This window comes from Meles meles, chromosome 10, assembly GCF_922984935.1.
Source record: "Meles meles chromosome 10, mMelMel3.1 paternal haplotype, whole genome shotgun sequence".
NCBI lineage: Eukaryota > Metazoa > Chordata > Mammalia > Carnivora > Mustelidae > Meles > Meles meles.
The window spans coordinates 73,939,984-73,952,966 of record NC_060075.1 but is presented as its reverse complement, the minus strand read 5'-3'; the positions used below and the strand labels follow the sequence as shown (position 1 = coordinate 73,952,966).

The following is a 12,983-nucleotide window of genomic DNA, read 5'->3' as shown; positions in this document are numbered from 1 at the left end:
GGAAAAATGTCTATTCAAGTCCTCTGCCCATTTTTAAATTGGGTTGATTGGTTGATTGGGGGTTTGTGTGTGTGTGTGTGTGTGTGTGTGTGTGTGTGTGGTTATAAGTTCTGTATATATATATTTTTTAAGATTTTATTTATTTATTTGACAGAGTTCTGTATATATCTTGAGTATTAACTCTTAATCAGACGTATCATTTGCAGATATTACTTTTCATTTCAGTAGATTGCCTTTTTGTTTCGTTGATGCTTTCCTTCACTGTTGCAGAAGCTTTTTATTTTGGTGTAGTTCCAGTAGTTTATTTTTGCTTTTTTTCCCCCCTTGCCTGAGGAGACATGTCTAGAAAAATGTGTCTGTAGCCAATGTCAAAGAAATTACTGCTTGTGTTCTCCTCTAGGATTTCTATGGTTTCAGGTCTCACATTTAGGCCTTTAATCCATTTTGAGTTTATTTTTGTATATGTTTCAAGGAAGTAGTCCAGCTTCATTCTTTCGCAGGTAACTTTTGAGTTTTTCTAGCACCATTTATTGAAGATGCTGTCTTTTTTCCATTGGATACTCTTGCCTTTTTTGTTACAGATTAGTTGAACCTATAAGCATAGGTTCATTTCTGGGCTATCTCTCTCTCCTTTTTAGAAAGTTGTAGTAGTCTTATCAATTGATATTAAGACACTTCATATTGATTAGTGTCTAAGATGTTACTTAAAGCACTAAAACCATTTTAAACTTCATTTATTACTTATCATTGTGTATAAAAAAGAATGACTCTTTAGTTAGGGGAGAGTAGCATACATTCACAAATGAGAAAAATTTGTATTTCATGTTACTCCTTTTAGTTCTAAAAAGTGTGTATCAGGTCAGTTGTATAATTCTGAGCTATATGGACAAAGAGAAACCTGATAACAACAGGTCTTAAGATTACATTATTTGAATTCCTTGAAACAACTGTGTCAGTTTTTCTCTTGAAAAATAATGTTAGGTAACTATTAAAGCCAGTAGCTTAAGTTTGACCATTTTGTTTCTACCTAGCTAGGTTATAATTCTAATACTAATTTTAGGCTATTAACCAACTTCATTAAAGGGAAATTCTTATCCTCATTCCTACCAACTTGCTTCATCATATACACAAACCCTGGTAACTTGGACACCTACTTATTGTATTAGAGCTTCTTTCAAGGAATTTGACAGAACAAAGATCTGTCTTTCAAATGCCATTTGAATCCCTGAAAGCATCCCATGGTTCCCATGGTTTCAATCTGCTTCTAAAGGTAGGTGTCTTTGTGCACCTTGCTTGATATCTACCATTGCACTGAGGCCAGAAGAGAGGGCAGAATGGGAGGCCAGCTTCCCTGGAATACTCAAAGGTCACAGAAAGTGTGCAAGATCTTTCCCATAAGAGCTTGCCCAAATACCTGGAATTCTCATTTTGGGAGTTATTCCTCTCCAGAAAATTACCATCTTTAGGAATAAGATATTAATGTGTAAATATCTCAGAGGATGTAAATTAAATAATTGCTACATTATCTGGAAATGATAAAATGCTATGTATCTCAGGACCTCGAGAGAATGGAACAAAGAAGAAAAAAACTAAATGGAAGATCTCAAAAAGGATAATAAGTAGCAAGACAAATTACTCCGGGGACTCAGATTTTCCAAGAACTATACCTGTCTGTAGTACATGGCAAAAAAGTATACATCTACAGACTGATGACTGGGCATGGATATTCATGTCTTACTCACCCCGGTAGCACACTTCACACTGCCAAGGATGTCCAAAGTGACACGTAAATTATACCGTAATATTGAATATCTGGGGCTTTGTTTTTGGCTCCCTTACATCTCCATATGACATGCTAAGCATTCTTTTCAAAAACATTTAATACATGAAACTGCAATGATGTTTTGTAGGACCCGTTTGGCATGAATTCTGTACATTGTATTTGCAGTTAGGATTTGGTATTTGCACATTAAAAACTCACCTAAATGGAATGAGTCATGCAGAATCACACTGGGGCCTTTAAAATTTTCAGAAGACCTAATATTGTAATCATACCATTATCTGATGTATATTGTAAAATATTTGGACATTTCTCAAATGTTTTGGGGTCTCAAAGTTTCTAATTATTTTTTACCTCCAAAAAGTTTGAGGTCCAGGTAATTTCATGTTTGCACCGCCTGTGGGTTTTTAAGCAATATAGTGGTAAACGTGGAACATATTATTTGAAGTATTTATGAATAATAAACTTTGGTTTATTGGTCACTGTCATTTTTCTAGCCTTAGTTTCATACCATGTATAACTACTTCAAGCAGATAGTACATGTACTTTTTAAAAAATCAAACAGTATGCAAGCAGTATGCTTAATTACTGGGTGTCAGAACAAGACAAAAATAGGTTCAAATATTAGTATTACCTCTTACTTGCTCTGTGGCCCTTTGGCTGATTCATTTAACTTCTTTGAGCCTTTGTTTCTTTATCTGTGAAATAGGGATAATAACCTGTCTCTGGCAGAGGTGTTGGGAGGATTAAATTATCTAAATGAGTGTAAAATATTTAGCACAATGTCTGTCATCATAAGCACTTAGTAAATGGCAGTATTACGGCTCTTTTATTTGTGAGTCCCTTTCATTTCTGTTATCAAAAAATTATGAAATGGTGCATTACAAGGGGAATGACTATTAAAGGTATCTAAGACTCAATCAGTCATTCTCAAGATGAGAAATTTGAGATCCAGAGATGTTAAACTTGGTTCCTAGGGAGCAAAAAAGTACATTAAATGTCTTTCTGAGAATTGGTTGTATACCATAAGGCATAGGGTCCATTGCTAATAGCTCTAATAAGCCTCCTGTAAGCCCCGAGAGACTCTAGACACTCCTTAAAGAAAGTTGACCCATGAAAATCTGTAAGATGTTCCCTGTGCTTCGTTTCATATGAAGGTGAACCACATATTTTAAATAACTCATGCATTTCAGACCATTCATAGAACCTAATGACTCTAACCACCGATCACACATCTATAGACTTTGAAAGGGAAGGGAATATAAATCTTTTTGTTTACTGCAAGTGCCAATAATTCTTCCGGGTAATAAGACATATTGAGTCCAACAATGTATGCCTTTTACCCACTTAAAATTTTTTTGATTAAAGGCCTTATCTTGATTTTTTTTTTTACCTACTTAAAACCTAAAAAGTTTCATAAGGGAATAGATGAAGTATGAAAGTCTGTCCCCAAGAAGTATAGAGCATGGCACAGAGAATACGAGCATCCTGCCAGAGATGACAAGACTACTGGGCTATAGATAGTTCTGCTGCCGGCAAAAATGTCCCCGTTCATCAGATCATCGCTATTTAAGGCATTTTCCCATTGGGGTTTGTACTGCAGAAAGTGAACATATTCAAACTAGAGTATAAATCCTCAGTGGTTTTATTGAAGAATTTGGAGGAATCTCCTTTTATAAAGTTGAAGAGAATATCCTGAGGTGACAACGTATTTTTAGAAAGACCTTATGGCTACTATACTAGAAAGGTGGGGAGAGAGTTTCATATTTGTTGATAATACTTAATCAACTTCAGTACCCATAAAGCCATGTTGTTAATTTCTGAGAGGATTTTAAATAGCAAAACAAATTCAGCAATTATATACTCATTATGTAACATACTAATTGAGACTTTTACAAACTTGGGTTCACTTAGGAAAAGCACTTTTGCTATATTGGGTCTGCATCTGTGTTCATCCATGCATTTACCAAGCACCAACCCCTTTTAAGAGTCTCATGCTCTACCGACTGAGCTAGCCGGGCTAACCCCTTTTAAGATGATGTCATGGGAAGTTCACACACGCTGAGTGATGAACGAATTACTTGGAGTAAGTTTCTTGTACGTCTAGGGCTTAGTTTTCTTAATTAAAAGAAAAGAAAAAAAATACAAGATGATTGATGGAAAGGATTGAATGATACATGTAGGAGTCCTCGGAACAGCTTTTAAATTAGGGTCAACCTTCAGTTGGTATCAGTCCCCCTCTTTTCAGTTGCTGAGATTCCATCAATATGTACCAAGTTTTATTAGCAAATACCAAAGATGATTTGTACCCTTTTCTGTGCCTGTGGCCCCTCTTTGGTGGTCCTTCTTGTCCTCACACTGTCCCTCTGCTTTTCAAAAAGATCAAGTGTAGGTTATTGTGTGGTGATTTATACAATCAAGTGGGGTGGCTTTCTCAAAAATTTATATGAGAAAGTTAGGTATTTGCCTGCTTATCTAACAGAAGAGATTTCCAAGACGTGAGTTCTTAAGACATTGCCACAGAATATTCCATTCTATTTAACTTAGCCTGGCCACTGCTTCCCTACAGCCTTCCCCCAGCTAGCAGTGCCTATTCTGTTAAGTACATTTAAATATGATTGCTGAAACACCAACTTTTCTAATGTTTTTATAAAGCATACTGTTGTCCCCCCGCCACCATTATTTTTATGATGAGTTAGTAGGTTTCTAGTTTTATACATTGTCTTTTCATTTATTTGGGTTTTTCTTAACTTATCTAGTGACCTGCTTGCTTGGTCACTTGAGTATTTTCCCTCAGGGTAGCAAGAGGTCTGTCAATATAACACATCATTTCAACTTGTCCATCTAGTGACTGTTCAGTTTGATGTCCTAGGAAAATTTTACATTGTGATGAGTGACAAGATTTGCTGTGATTTATCCCTTTCACAGGTGGCTCTTCATCTTATGGCAGATCCTTTCTTTTTTTTTTTTTTAAAGTTAGCACCTCGCTCCTCTGTGCCTTCAGTACGCTCAGTTTGTGTTGCTGTCACAGTGCAGATTTCTCAAAGTGGTAGCCATCTGCTTGTGTGTCTCTCATAGCCAGTGAGCTGTGAGCTCCTGGGGTCCAAGGACTCCATCTAATACCTTGCTTGTCTTTGCATCCCTCGTGCATGACAGCACCTGGCCTGGCACACAGTTGGCACTTAATAAATCCCAAATGAATTTATTCTATGGAGATTTGTTCTGACTTAACTTTGTGCGCTGCTCGAAGAGCTAAAATTTGTTTGGGGGCTCGGACCGTGTTTGGGCCGTATTCATTATGTCTGGATTTCATTTGTCATGTACACAGTTGTAATTGAAGTGTGTAGTTGCCTCCTTCCCTGACACCAGTTTTCCTAATCTCCTTTAATATGGTATCCCGTTTGAATAGCTTCTCTATTAGCATGAGGATTATATATTTTCACTAATTAGTAAAGGTATTAAAAGAAGAGCCCTTTGGGACTGCCTGATTTTACCCACTTCTCCCCCTAGTGTTTAGAAAATCCCATGGCATTGTTTCCTATCTGTTATTTTTGTATCTGCTTCATCCAGATGTCTCTAAATTCAGCTCAGTAATCACATTACTGGTGTAGGAGTGTCAGCTGTGTGCCCGGGTTAGGAAGATGGTTAAGGCACACAGCCTGTGAGAGGCGGGGTACTAGATATGTGGTAGACATACACAAAGGCCGCCCCTGGAACAGAGCAGGAGGAGCACCTCACACAAACCTGTGGAGGGAGTGAGGGCCTGGGGACGTGGTCACAGCAGGCTCTGGGAAAGAGCAGTTCTTGAGATGAGACCTAAGAAATATCTGGGGAATCACAGGCAGTGGGGAAAGGGGGCTTTTTTGTCAGAAAAGAGGCAAGAATAAAGGTAAAGGCTTGAAGAGCCCTGTGCTCAGCGTGAGATTGCTTGAGGTCAGGGAGCGTAGGGCAACAAAGCCAAGCACCCAGCCAGCCCCACGGCTCACTCAGCAGCCTGGAAGGCTGTGGTATTATATGTCTAGTCTTGATCTTGTCAGTTGGAGGAAGCAGCTTCTGAGTCACCGTTTTGTCTACTTGTGTGGACTTCTGGCCAAGATTCCTACAGTGAAGTGGTCAAGACTCTGGACTTTGGAATCGAACTGCCTGGGTTCGAGTCCTAGCTCTGCCACTTAATTGCTGTACGACTTTGAGAAACTGTGCTCAGTTTCCTTATCGCGACTACAGAGATGATGATAGTAGTACCTCTGTCATTAAAATCATTACGGACTGGGGTTGTATTCTCTGATCCATCCATAGAATGGCAATTGGCCCTTGCCGTCTGTGAAAGTGAGACTCATGGCCACAGTTAAGTAGGCGGTCATATTCCAGTAAGTCTCTGCTGGGCCCCAAAGGTCAGTTAGCTCCTGGCAGAAGGCTGAACTTTCTTTTTAAAATCAGTTTATTTTTTGCAATCAAGTTCATTATGTGGTCTGCTTTTTGCCTTTTGTTTTTAAGCTTTTGAAAACACAAAGTAGCTTTATTGGCTCACTTTTTCCCTTCTAAACTGAAGGAAAATGGATTTTTGTAGAAATTGTAAGCTTTAGGCTTCAGGATGGAGGGGGTATTAGGAGTAAAGAATGAAGCTGGAAGCTGCTGGCCATGGTGTTAAGTCTTTTCATCTGCCACACAGGAAGGATTGAGGGGAGGCGGCTAGAGGGATGTTTGCTTCCTGAGGTTCTTGAGCCACTAATTTAATCTAGGCTAACGTAGAACAGACCTTTCCTTTCTGATGCTGAGATTCTGGAAATAATGACCCCAGGCCTTCACCGCTCCGTAGGATGTCATCACGTACAAAGATTTTGAACCAAATTTATCTTTCTGTGATTTCAATGTATCCACCCTGTAAAAAGTATACCTGGCTTTTATAGCCACCCACTAGTTGGAAAGTAGTCCAGAAATGCCAGCTTCCAGGGCCCTCGAGGAGTTGCAAGTCTCTTCCATTTAAGTATTTTGGAATCCTTATATCATCAGTCGTTGGCAACTAACTCATACGAATTTCCCTGAAACTGCTTTTTTTCACTAGCCAATTATGTAGACTAGAATATTGATGGCACTTAAAACATTTGTTTTCCTTTTGTGTTTTAAAAGATTGATTTCTAGGGGCACCTGAGTGGCTCAATAAGTTAAATGTCTCTCTTTGGTTCAGATCATGATCTCAGGGTCCTGGGATCGAGCCCCACATCAGCTCCCCTCTCAGCGGCGAGTCTGCCTCTCTCTCTTCCTCTGTGATATCTCTCGCTCTCACTCTCTTCCAAATAAATAGATAAAATCTTTTAAGAATATATAAGATTAATTGGTAAAAACTAGAAATTATTAGGATTAGTTTGTGAAGTAAATTGTTTTAAAATATTTCCCTTTTAAGGGCACCTGGCTGGCTCAGTCAGTTAAGTGTCCAACTCTTGATTTCAGCTCAGGTCTCCATCTCACGGTCATGAGTTCAAGCCCCTCATTGGGATCTGTGCTGGCCATGGAGCCTACTTAAAAATAAATGAATAAATGGGGCGCCTCGGTGGCTCAGTGGGTTAGGCCTCTGCCTTCGGCTCAGGTCATGATCCCAGGTTCCTGGGATAGAGCCCCGCATTGGGCTCTCTGCTCAGCAGGGAGCCTGCTTCCCCCTCTCTCTCTGCCTACTTGTGATCTCTCTCCCGCCCTGTCGAATAAATAAATAAAAATATTAAAAATAAATAAATGAGGGGCGCCTGGGTGGCCCAGTGGGTTAAAGCCTCTGCCTTCGGCTCAGGTCATGATCCCAGGGTCCTGGGATCAAGTCCCGCATCGGGCTCTCTGCTTAGCAGGAAGCCTGCTTCCTCTTCTCTCTCTGCCTGCCTCTCTGCCTACTTGTGATCTCTGTCAAATAAATAAAATCTTTAAAATAAATAAATAAATGAATAAATGAATATATGAATAAAACAAAATGTTTCCTTTTTCATAAACAGAATATTGGACACCCTCGCAAATCACATTTTGTTATTATCAAAATAGGAGTTTTTGATATGATCCAGTATGAAACTAAACACAGAAGGCCATCAGTCACTTCCTAAAATTATTTCTTACAAAAGTATTGCTCTTAAATTCTCGGTTTCTCTGTTTTCTGTTTCCTTTCAGATGTGTCTGCTTTGTAATCCGTGAAGGTGCATGTCTGTCTTTAGGCAACAGCCTAATCTCTATGGCCATATGTGCAAAAGCAGTATAATTACAATGTAGTATTAATTGGGCCATGTGACTGTTTTGTTTTAATTATTGAAATCATCTTATCTTTCCATTCCTTAAAGCATGTTAATGGGTGAATCACTGGATAACATGTTTATGTCTTTTCTATGGAATTAAATATGTACACATTTACATAAACTTGGTAAAAAATTCTGCTTCTGTTGATAATGTTATGGATAGATTTTTTTTCCCCCTGTGTTTCAAGCATCAATAGAAGCCTGAGGAAATCCGATATTATCAAGAATCGATTCTTTACAATTTCACCCAAGTTACAGAGTACAGATTGGATTATAGATTCCTGGCTGCGGAGGGTATTACTCTGGGTTGACGTAATAAGCCAGTAGAAAATTTCAGATTTACTTGTTAATGAAGTAGGAATTTCCATACCTTTATGCACGTTCTCCTTAAATAATTTGGGGAGGAAATTTGGTGATGGGTACCCATTTTTACCAAATACAAGTGCTTGGCTGACTGTATGTAGAAACTGGCTTTTATCTGTGTTCAGATTTTAACGTTTGTCTCCCTATTTTTTCAGTTGTTTTTATTTCAGTTGCTGCGAGGGCTGTCTTACATCCACCAGCGTTATATTTTGCACAGAGACCTGAAACCACAGAACCTTCTGATCAGTGACACGGGGGAGTTAAAGCTGGCAGATTTCGGTAGGAAAGCAGTTAATTACCAGTCTGTTTTGTCACACTGTGAGAATGCCAGGCAGATGGTGGCACTGCGTTTGTTTAGGTGTTCTTCTTCCATCATTATAGATCATGGTAACATTTTTTGGAGGATTGGAGGATTTTTTTTTTTTTTTTTTAATGATCAACATCATGCTTCGTAGCGTTATTAAAAATTCACACTGCTTGTTAGAGTCTTGAATAATCATAAGCATAAATCAGATCTCTTGTATTTCTAAAGGAAAAGTCAGTCCAGTTTTGATCATGAAATATATTGAAAGAAATCTAATTTTTTTTCACCTTTTATTATGCAAAATGTCAAACGCATTCCAAAGCAGGAGGATAGTATAAGGAACCTTTCCCTAACCCATCACCCAGTTTTCACAATTATCAGTTTGTTGTCAGACTTAAAGAAACCTGAACTTAAGCCTCTGGACTTTTCTGGGGCATCACAAAATACATTCAATACTGTATATTGCCCAGCAGTTTTAATAATTTAAAAATCTAGGGCCAAGGTTAAGTTTTCCAGAAATGACTGTTTCAGGAATTCTCAATAGCTTTATAAAGTTGACACAGATTCTGATTTGAAAATTGTGGTTTTCAGTCATTAGAAGTCATCCCTTCCTCAAAGTTTTGAGGTTGGCCTCTTCCAGCTTGGAAGCTTTCCTCCAGACTCTGTGTTGAGCCCACAAAGGGAAGCAAAATTGTATCATCCCTGCTAGCTCTCTTCCCCTCATCAAATGTGACATTCCTGCTTCGGCCTGGCACTGTCACAGCGGAGAGGGTGCCGAGTCGATTCCCGGTGCCGAGTCGATTCCCGGCGCCAGGGATGCTGATGGCAGCGTGATACGTTGACATTGCATTGCCTCAATTATTTTTGAATACATATTCTGATTAGAAATTTGTTCCATTAAGAATGGAATGGAAATATTACCCTGGGGACATAAACATGCGTGAGGTTGAGATACAGGCTTTTGCTGAAATATGATTATCTTTTCCCACCCCACCTCCCGATAAATAAAAAAGCAAGAAATGTCTATTTCCTATTCCAAGGTTAGTAGACTGTTCAGTACCTTTGGAATGAATCTACTCTGTTGGGTTTTATGTATTCTTTCCTTCTAAAATTGAAATAGAAGAAAGTTAGCATAACGAGTGATATATTGTGAAAGTGTCATTTATTCCCATCTAGTTGGTAGAGATGATGAAACTCTGTGTGTGTGTGTGTGTGTGTGTGTGTGTGGTTTATTGCCACATTTTAGCATCAGAATAATACAAGGTGGCCAGACATAAGGTCTTTCTATTACAGAGTAGGAAATAATGGGAGAGTAGGTGGGTGGAGAAGAGATTTGTTGTTCCTCAAATATAGGGTTATTGGATTTGCTGTGAGCATATTTTGTAGTTTGTCAGTATCAGTAAATTAATAATGCTTCATAGTGATTTTCTTGTGGTTTTTTAATAATATACTGTAAGGTGTATGTTGGAGTAAGTAATTGCATTGAACATTTAATTCTATCGAACATGCTTTTCTTGTATATTTATTAAATACATTTTATGAAGTTGATTTTGTTTGTATGATCAAGGGTATAATGGGATTATATGGAAGTGCTTACTAGGGATTTTTTAATTTTATGGCAGTGTTTTTATTATAACTGTCAGGTAAGTTTATCTTAAAAGATTCTTTTGAGTCTTTAAAGCTGACATTTTATAATATCAGATTCTGAATAAATTGAAATGCAGTTTTAAACAACTTAGGAAGTGTTTTAGAAAATTAGAAAATTTAGAGATGCTCAGAGCAAACCTTCCCATTTTCCTTGTTTCTTTATCTGGTACCTTTCCCCTCATCCTCAATGCTTTGCTTTTCTAAAACATTTTGTTTGTAAACAATTTTCACCCAAGAATATGCCATGCACATTTTGTCATGTTGTTAAATGTGAAAAAAAATCATTTCTAACAGCTTAGATTTTTCCTTTCGTAGCCCAAGCCTCTTCATTCAGCCCCTCACCAATAACCATTTTAGGGCTTGCTGCATTTCCCTCTTGGGGGCAGGCTTGCACTGAAGGGCCTTGTCCAGGAAGCCTGGGTGCCGCACTTGCAGGGTCCATATTCTACAGTCCCTGATTCCTTGCACCAGCCCACTCTGCAGAAGGCTTGTGCCACGCACCTCCCCCACTCAGCATCACCAACTGAGTCTCCTTGCCTGGAACACACCCTTGGCGTGCATCCTCTGCATGAAGTGTAATAAGTGAGACTCAACCACCAATTGACAATTTCCCCCCAATTAATTGTGCATTATTTTTGTCTTTTAATTTAAGACATGCAATTAACTGTGATTTACTGCACTTGGGCACGTGTTTATGTCTGAGCTGAAGGAAGCACAGTAGAAGCTGTGGAGAGAAGCTCGACAGTCAAAATGGGATGGTTCCAGGAAGCAGAACAATTAGAAATGCCAGGTCTTAATTCAGACTTTGATGTATAAAGAGCTTTAGAAGCAGTTCTTTTGTCCTTTTTTTTAAATGTGAAAATTGATTAAAAGAGACAAATGAAATCTGTCTGAGTACAGGTGCCATGTTGTAAATGTTACTATTTTTATTAGAAAAACTACTTGGGGAGTGGGGGGAACACAGAAATTCATTGAATTTATTCTGAGTGCCAGACACTTAGAAATTCTTGTTTCATTGTTTCTTCAATCTGATAAGCTATAGTGACCCATGTTTTTGAAAGAGCCCTGAGTTCTGAGAGGCACTGGTCACAAAGCTGGAGTTCTTCAGTAGCTCTTACAGTGCGCTGAAATGATTGTGTTCATTTGTTTATGTTTAGTTTTTTATTCCACTACCTGATTGTGAGTTCTGTGAGGGCAGGGACTCGTCTTTCTCACTGTTGACTGTGCTATGTCTGAAACCATCCTTAGCACGTAGTAGGCATTCGGCAAATATTGTTCGAATAAATTTAAAAATGTATGACTAAATTGAGTAGTAGTGTAAAGGCTAAGACCCACTGAGGCTCTTGGGTGGCTCAGTAGGTTAAGTGTCTGCCTTTGGCTCAGGTTGGGATCCAGCCCCGCATGGGGCTCCCTTCTCAGTGGGGAGTCTGCTTCTCCCTCTTCTTCTGTCCCTCTCCCTGCTCATGCTCGCTTGTACTCTGTCTCTCAAATAAATAAATAACATCTTTTTTTAAAAAAAGACTAAGACCCACCTAAATTTACTAATTTCTGATGATTTGCTCTGGTAAACCAGCAGTTAAACTAATTTTCTCTTCATCGGTGCTGTTTTGGCTGGGCACAGTCAAAAGTTAAAAACTTGATAGTGTTGGAACCTCAGGATTGCTTTGAAGCTCAGGCCCTGCATACCTGCTTGGTATTTACTATGTTTATTATCTTGGGCTGCAGAAATACACGTCACTGAGTGAATGTAAACGCACATAGAAGGTGTGTACGATTTGCAATTCCTACTCTGCAGGCCTTAAATGATCATCTTGCTATACTGTTATTGAGGGCAAATATGTTGAACATTGAATTAGGAAAGCTGGCTCTGTCTGTAACTAGCCTGTGACTTTCAAGAAGCCATTTATTCTTTCTGATCCTTAGGCTCCTCCACTGAAATAAGACGGGAGCATTGGACTGCTGGGGTATTTCATGTTTGTATGTTTCTGAAATTATTAATTTATTTTCTAATAACCAGATACTTGCTGGTGATTAAAAATCGGTCCATTGAATCTGGAACCAGTACTCTACCATCCCTCCCTTGAATCTAATTTTTTTTATTCTGTCTTCCAGAAATTCAAACAGATCAGAGCCACAGTTTTATAATATGCACTGAGATCACATTAAGAGAAAATTATTGAAGTATGACAAGTAAATGCATAAATAAATTCACTGAGAAATTAATGTTCATTTGCAGTATAATAGTATGAAACTTAAGGGTGTATTTCCATGTAAATGAGATGAAAACAAAATAGATGAGTCTGTAGACTTTCCTGCAGTCCCTGCAAGACAAGGATGGTGTCATCCACATTTCCCTGCTACTCTCCTATGTTTTAAAGGATCATGCCTAACTGTGTGGAAAGACAGCGGGCTGAATTTGCCCCTGAAGAAAAGAGACAGTGGGAACTCTGTAATGTAAGCATGGAAGCTTTTGGCATATATCATATATGTATATGATATATGTCAAATATATATATATATATATATATATATGTATATTTTATATATCATATATATATGATATATGCCAAAAGTTTCCATGCTTACATTACATTACTTCTATGCTTACATTATGTATATTACA

The 12,983-nt window shown here is 38.4% G+C and overlaps 1 protein-coding gene across 4 annotated transcripts in view; it reads left to right on the top strand.

Annotated features, from left to right (window-relative positions):
- Window positions 1–12,983, top strand: part of CDK14 (cyclin dependent kinase 14) — a 723,342-nt gene that overhangs the window by 351,871 nt on the left and 358,488 nt on the right. For all 4 annotated transcript variants that reach the window (XM_046020428.1, XM_046020430.1, XM_046020427.1 and 1 more), the window contains one exon: window positions 8,565–8,688. In XM_046020428.1, coding sequence (XP_045876384.1) covers window positions 8,565–8,688 — 124 coding nt within the window. The remainder of the gene's footprint in view (window positions 1–8,564; window positions 8,689–12,983) is intronic.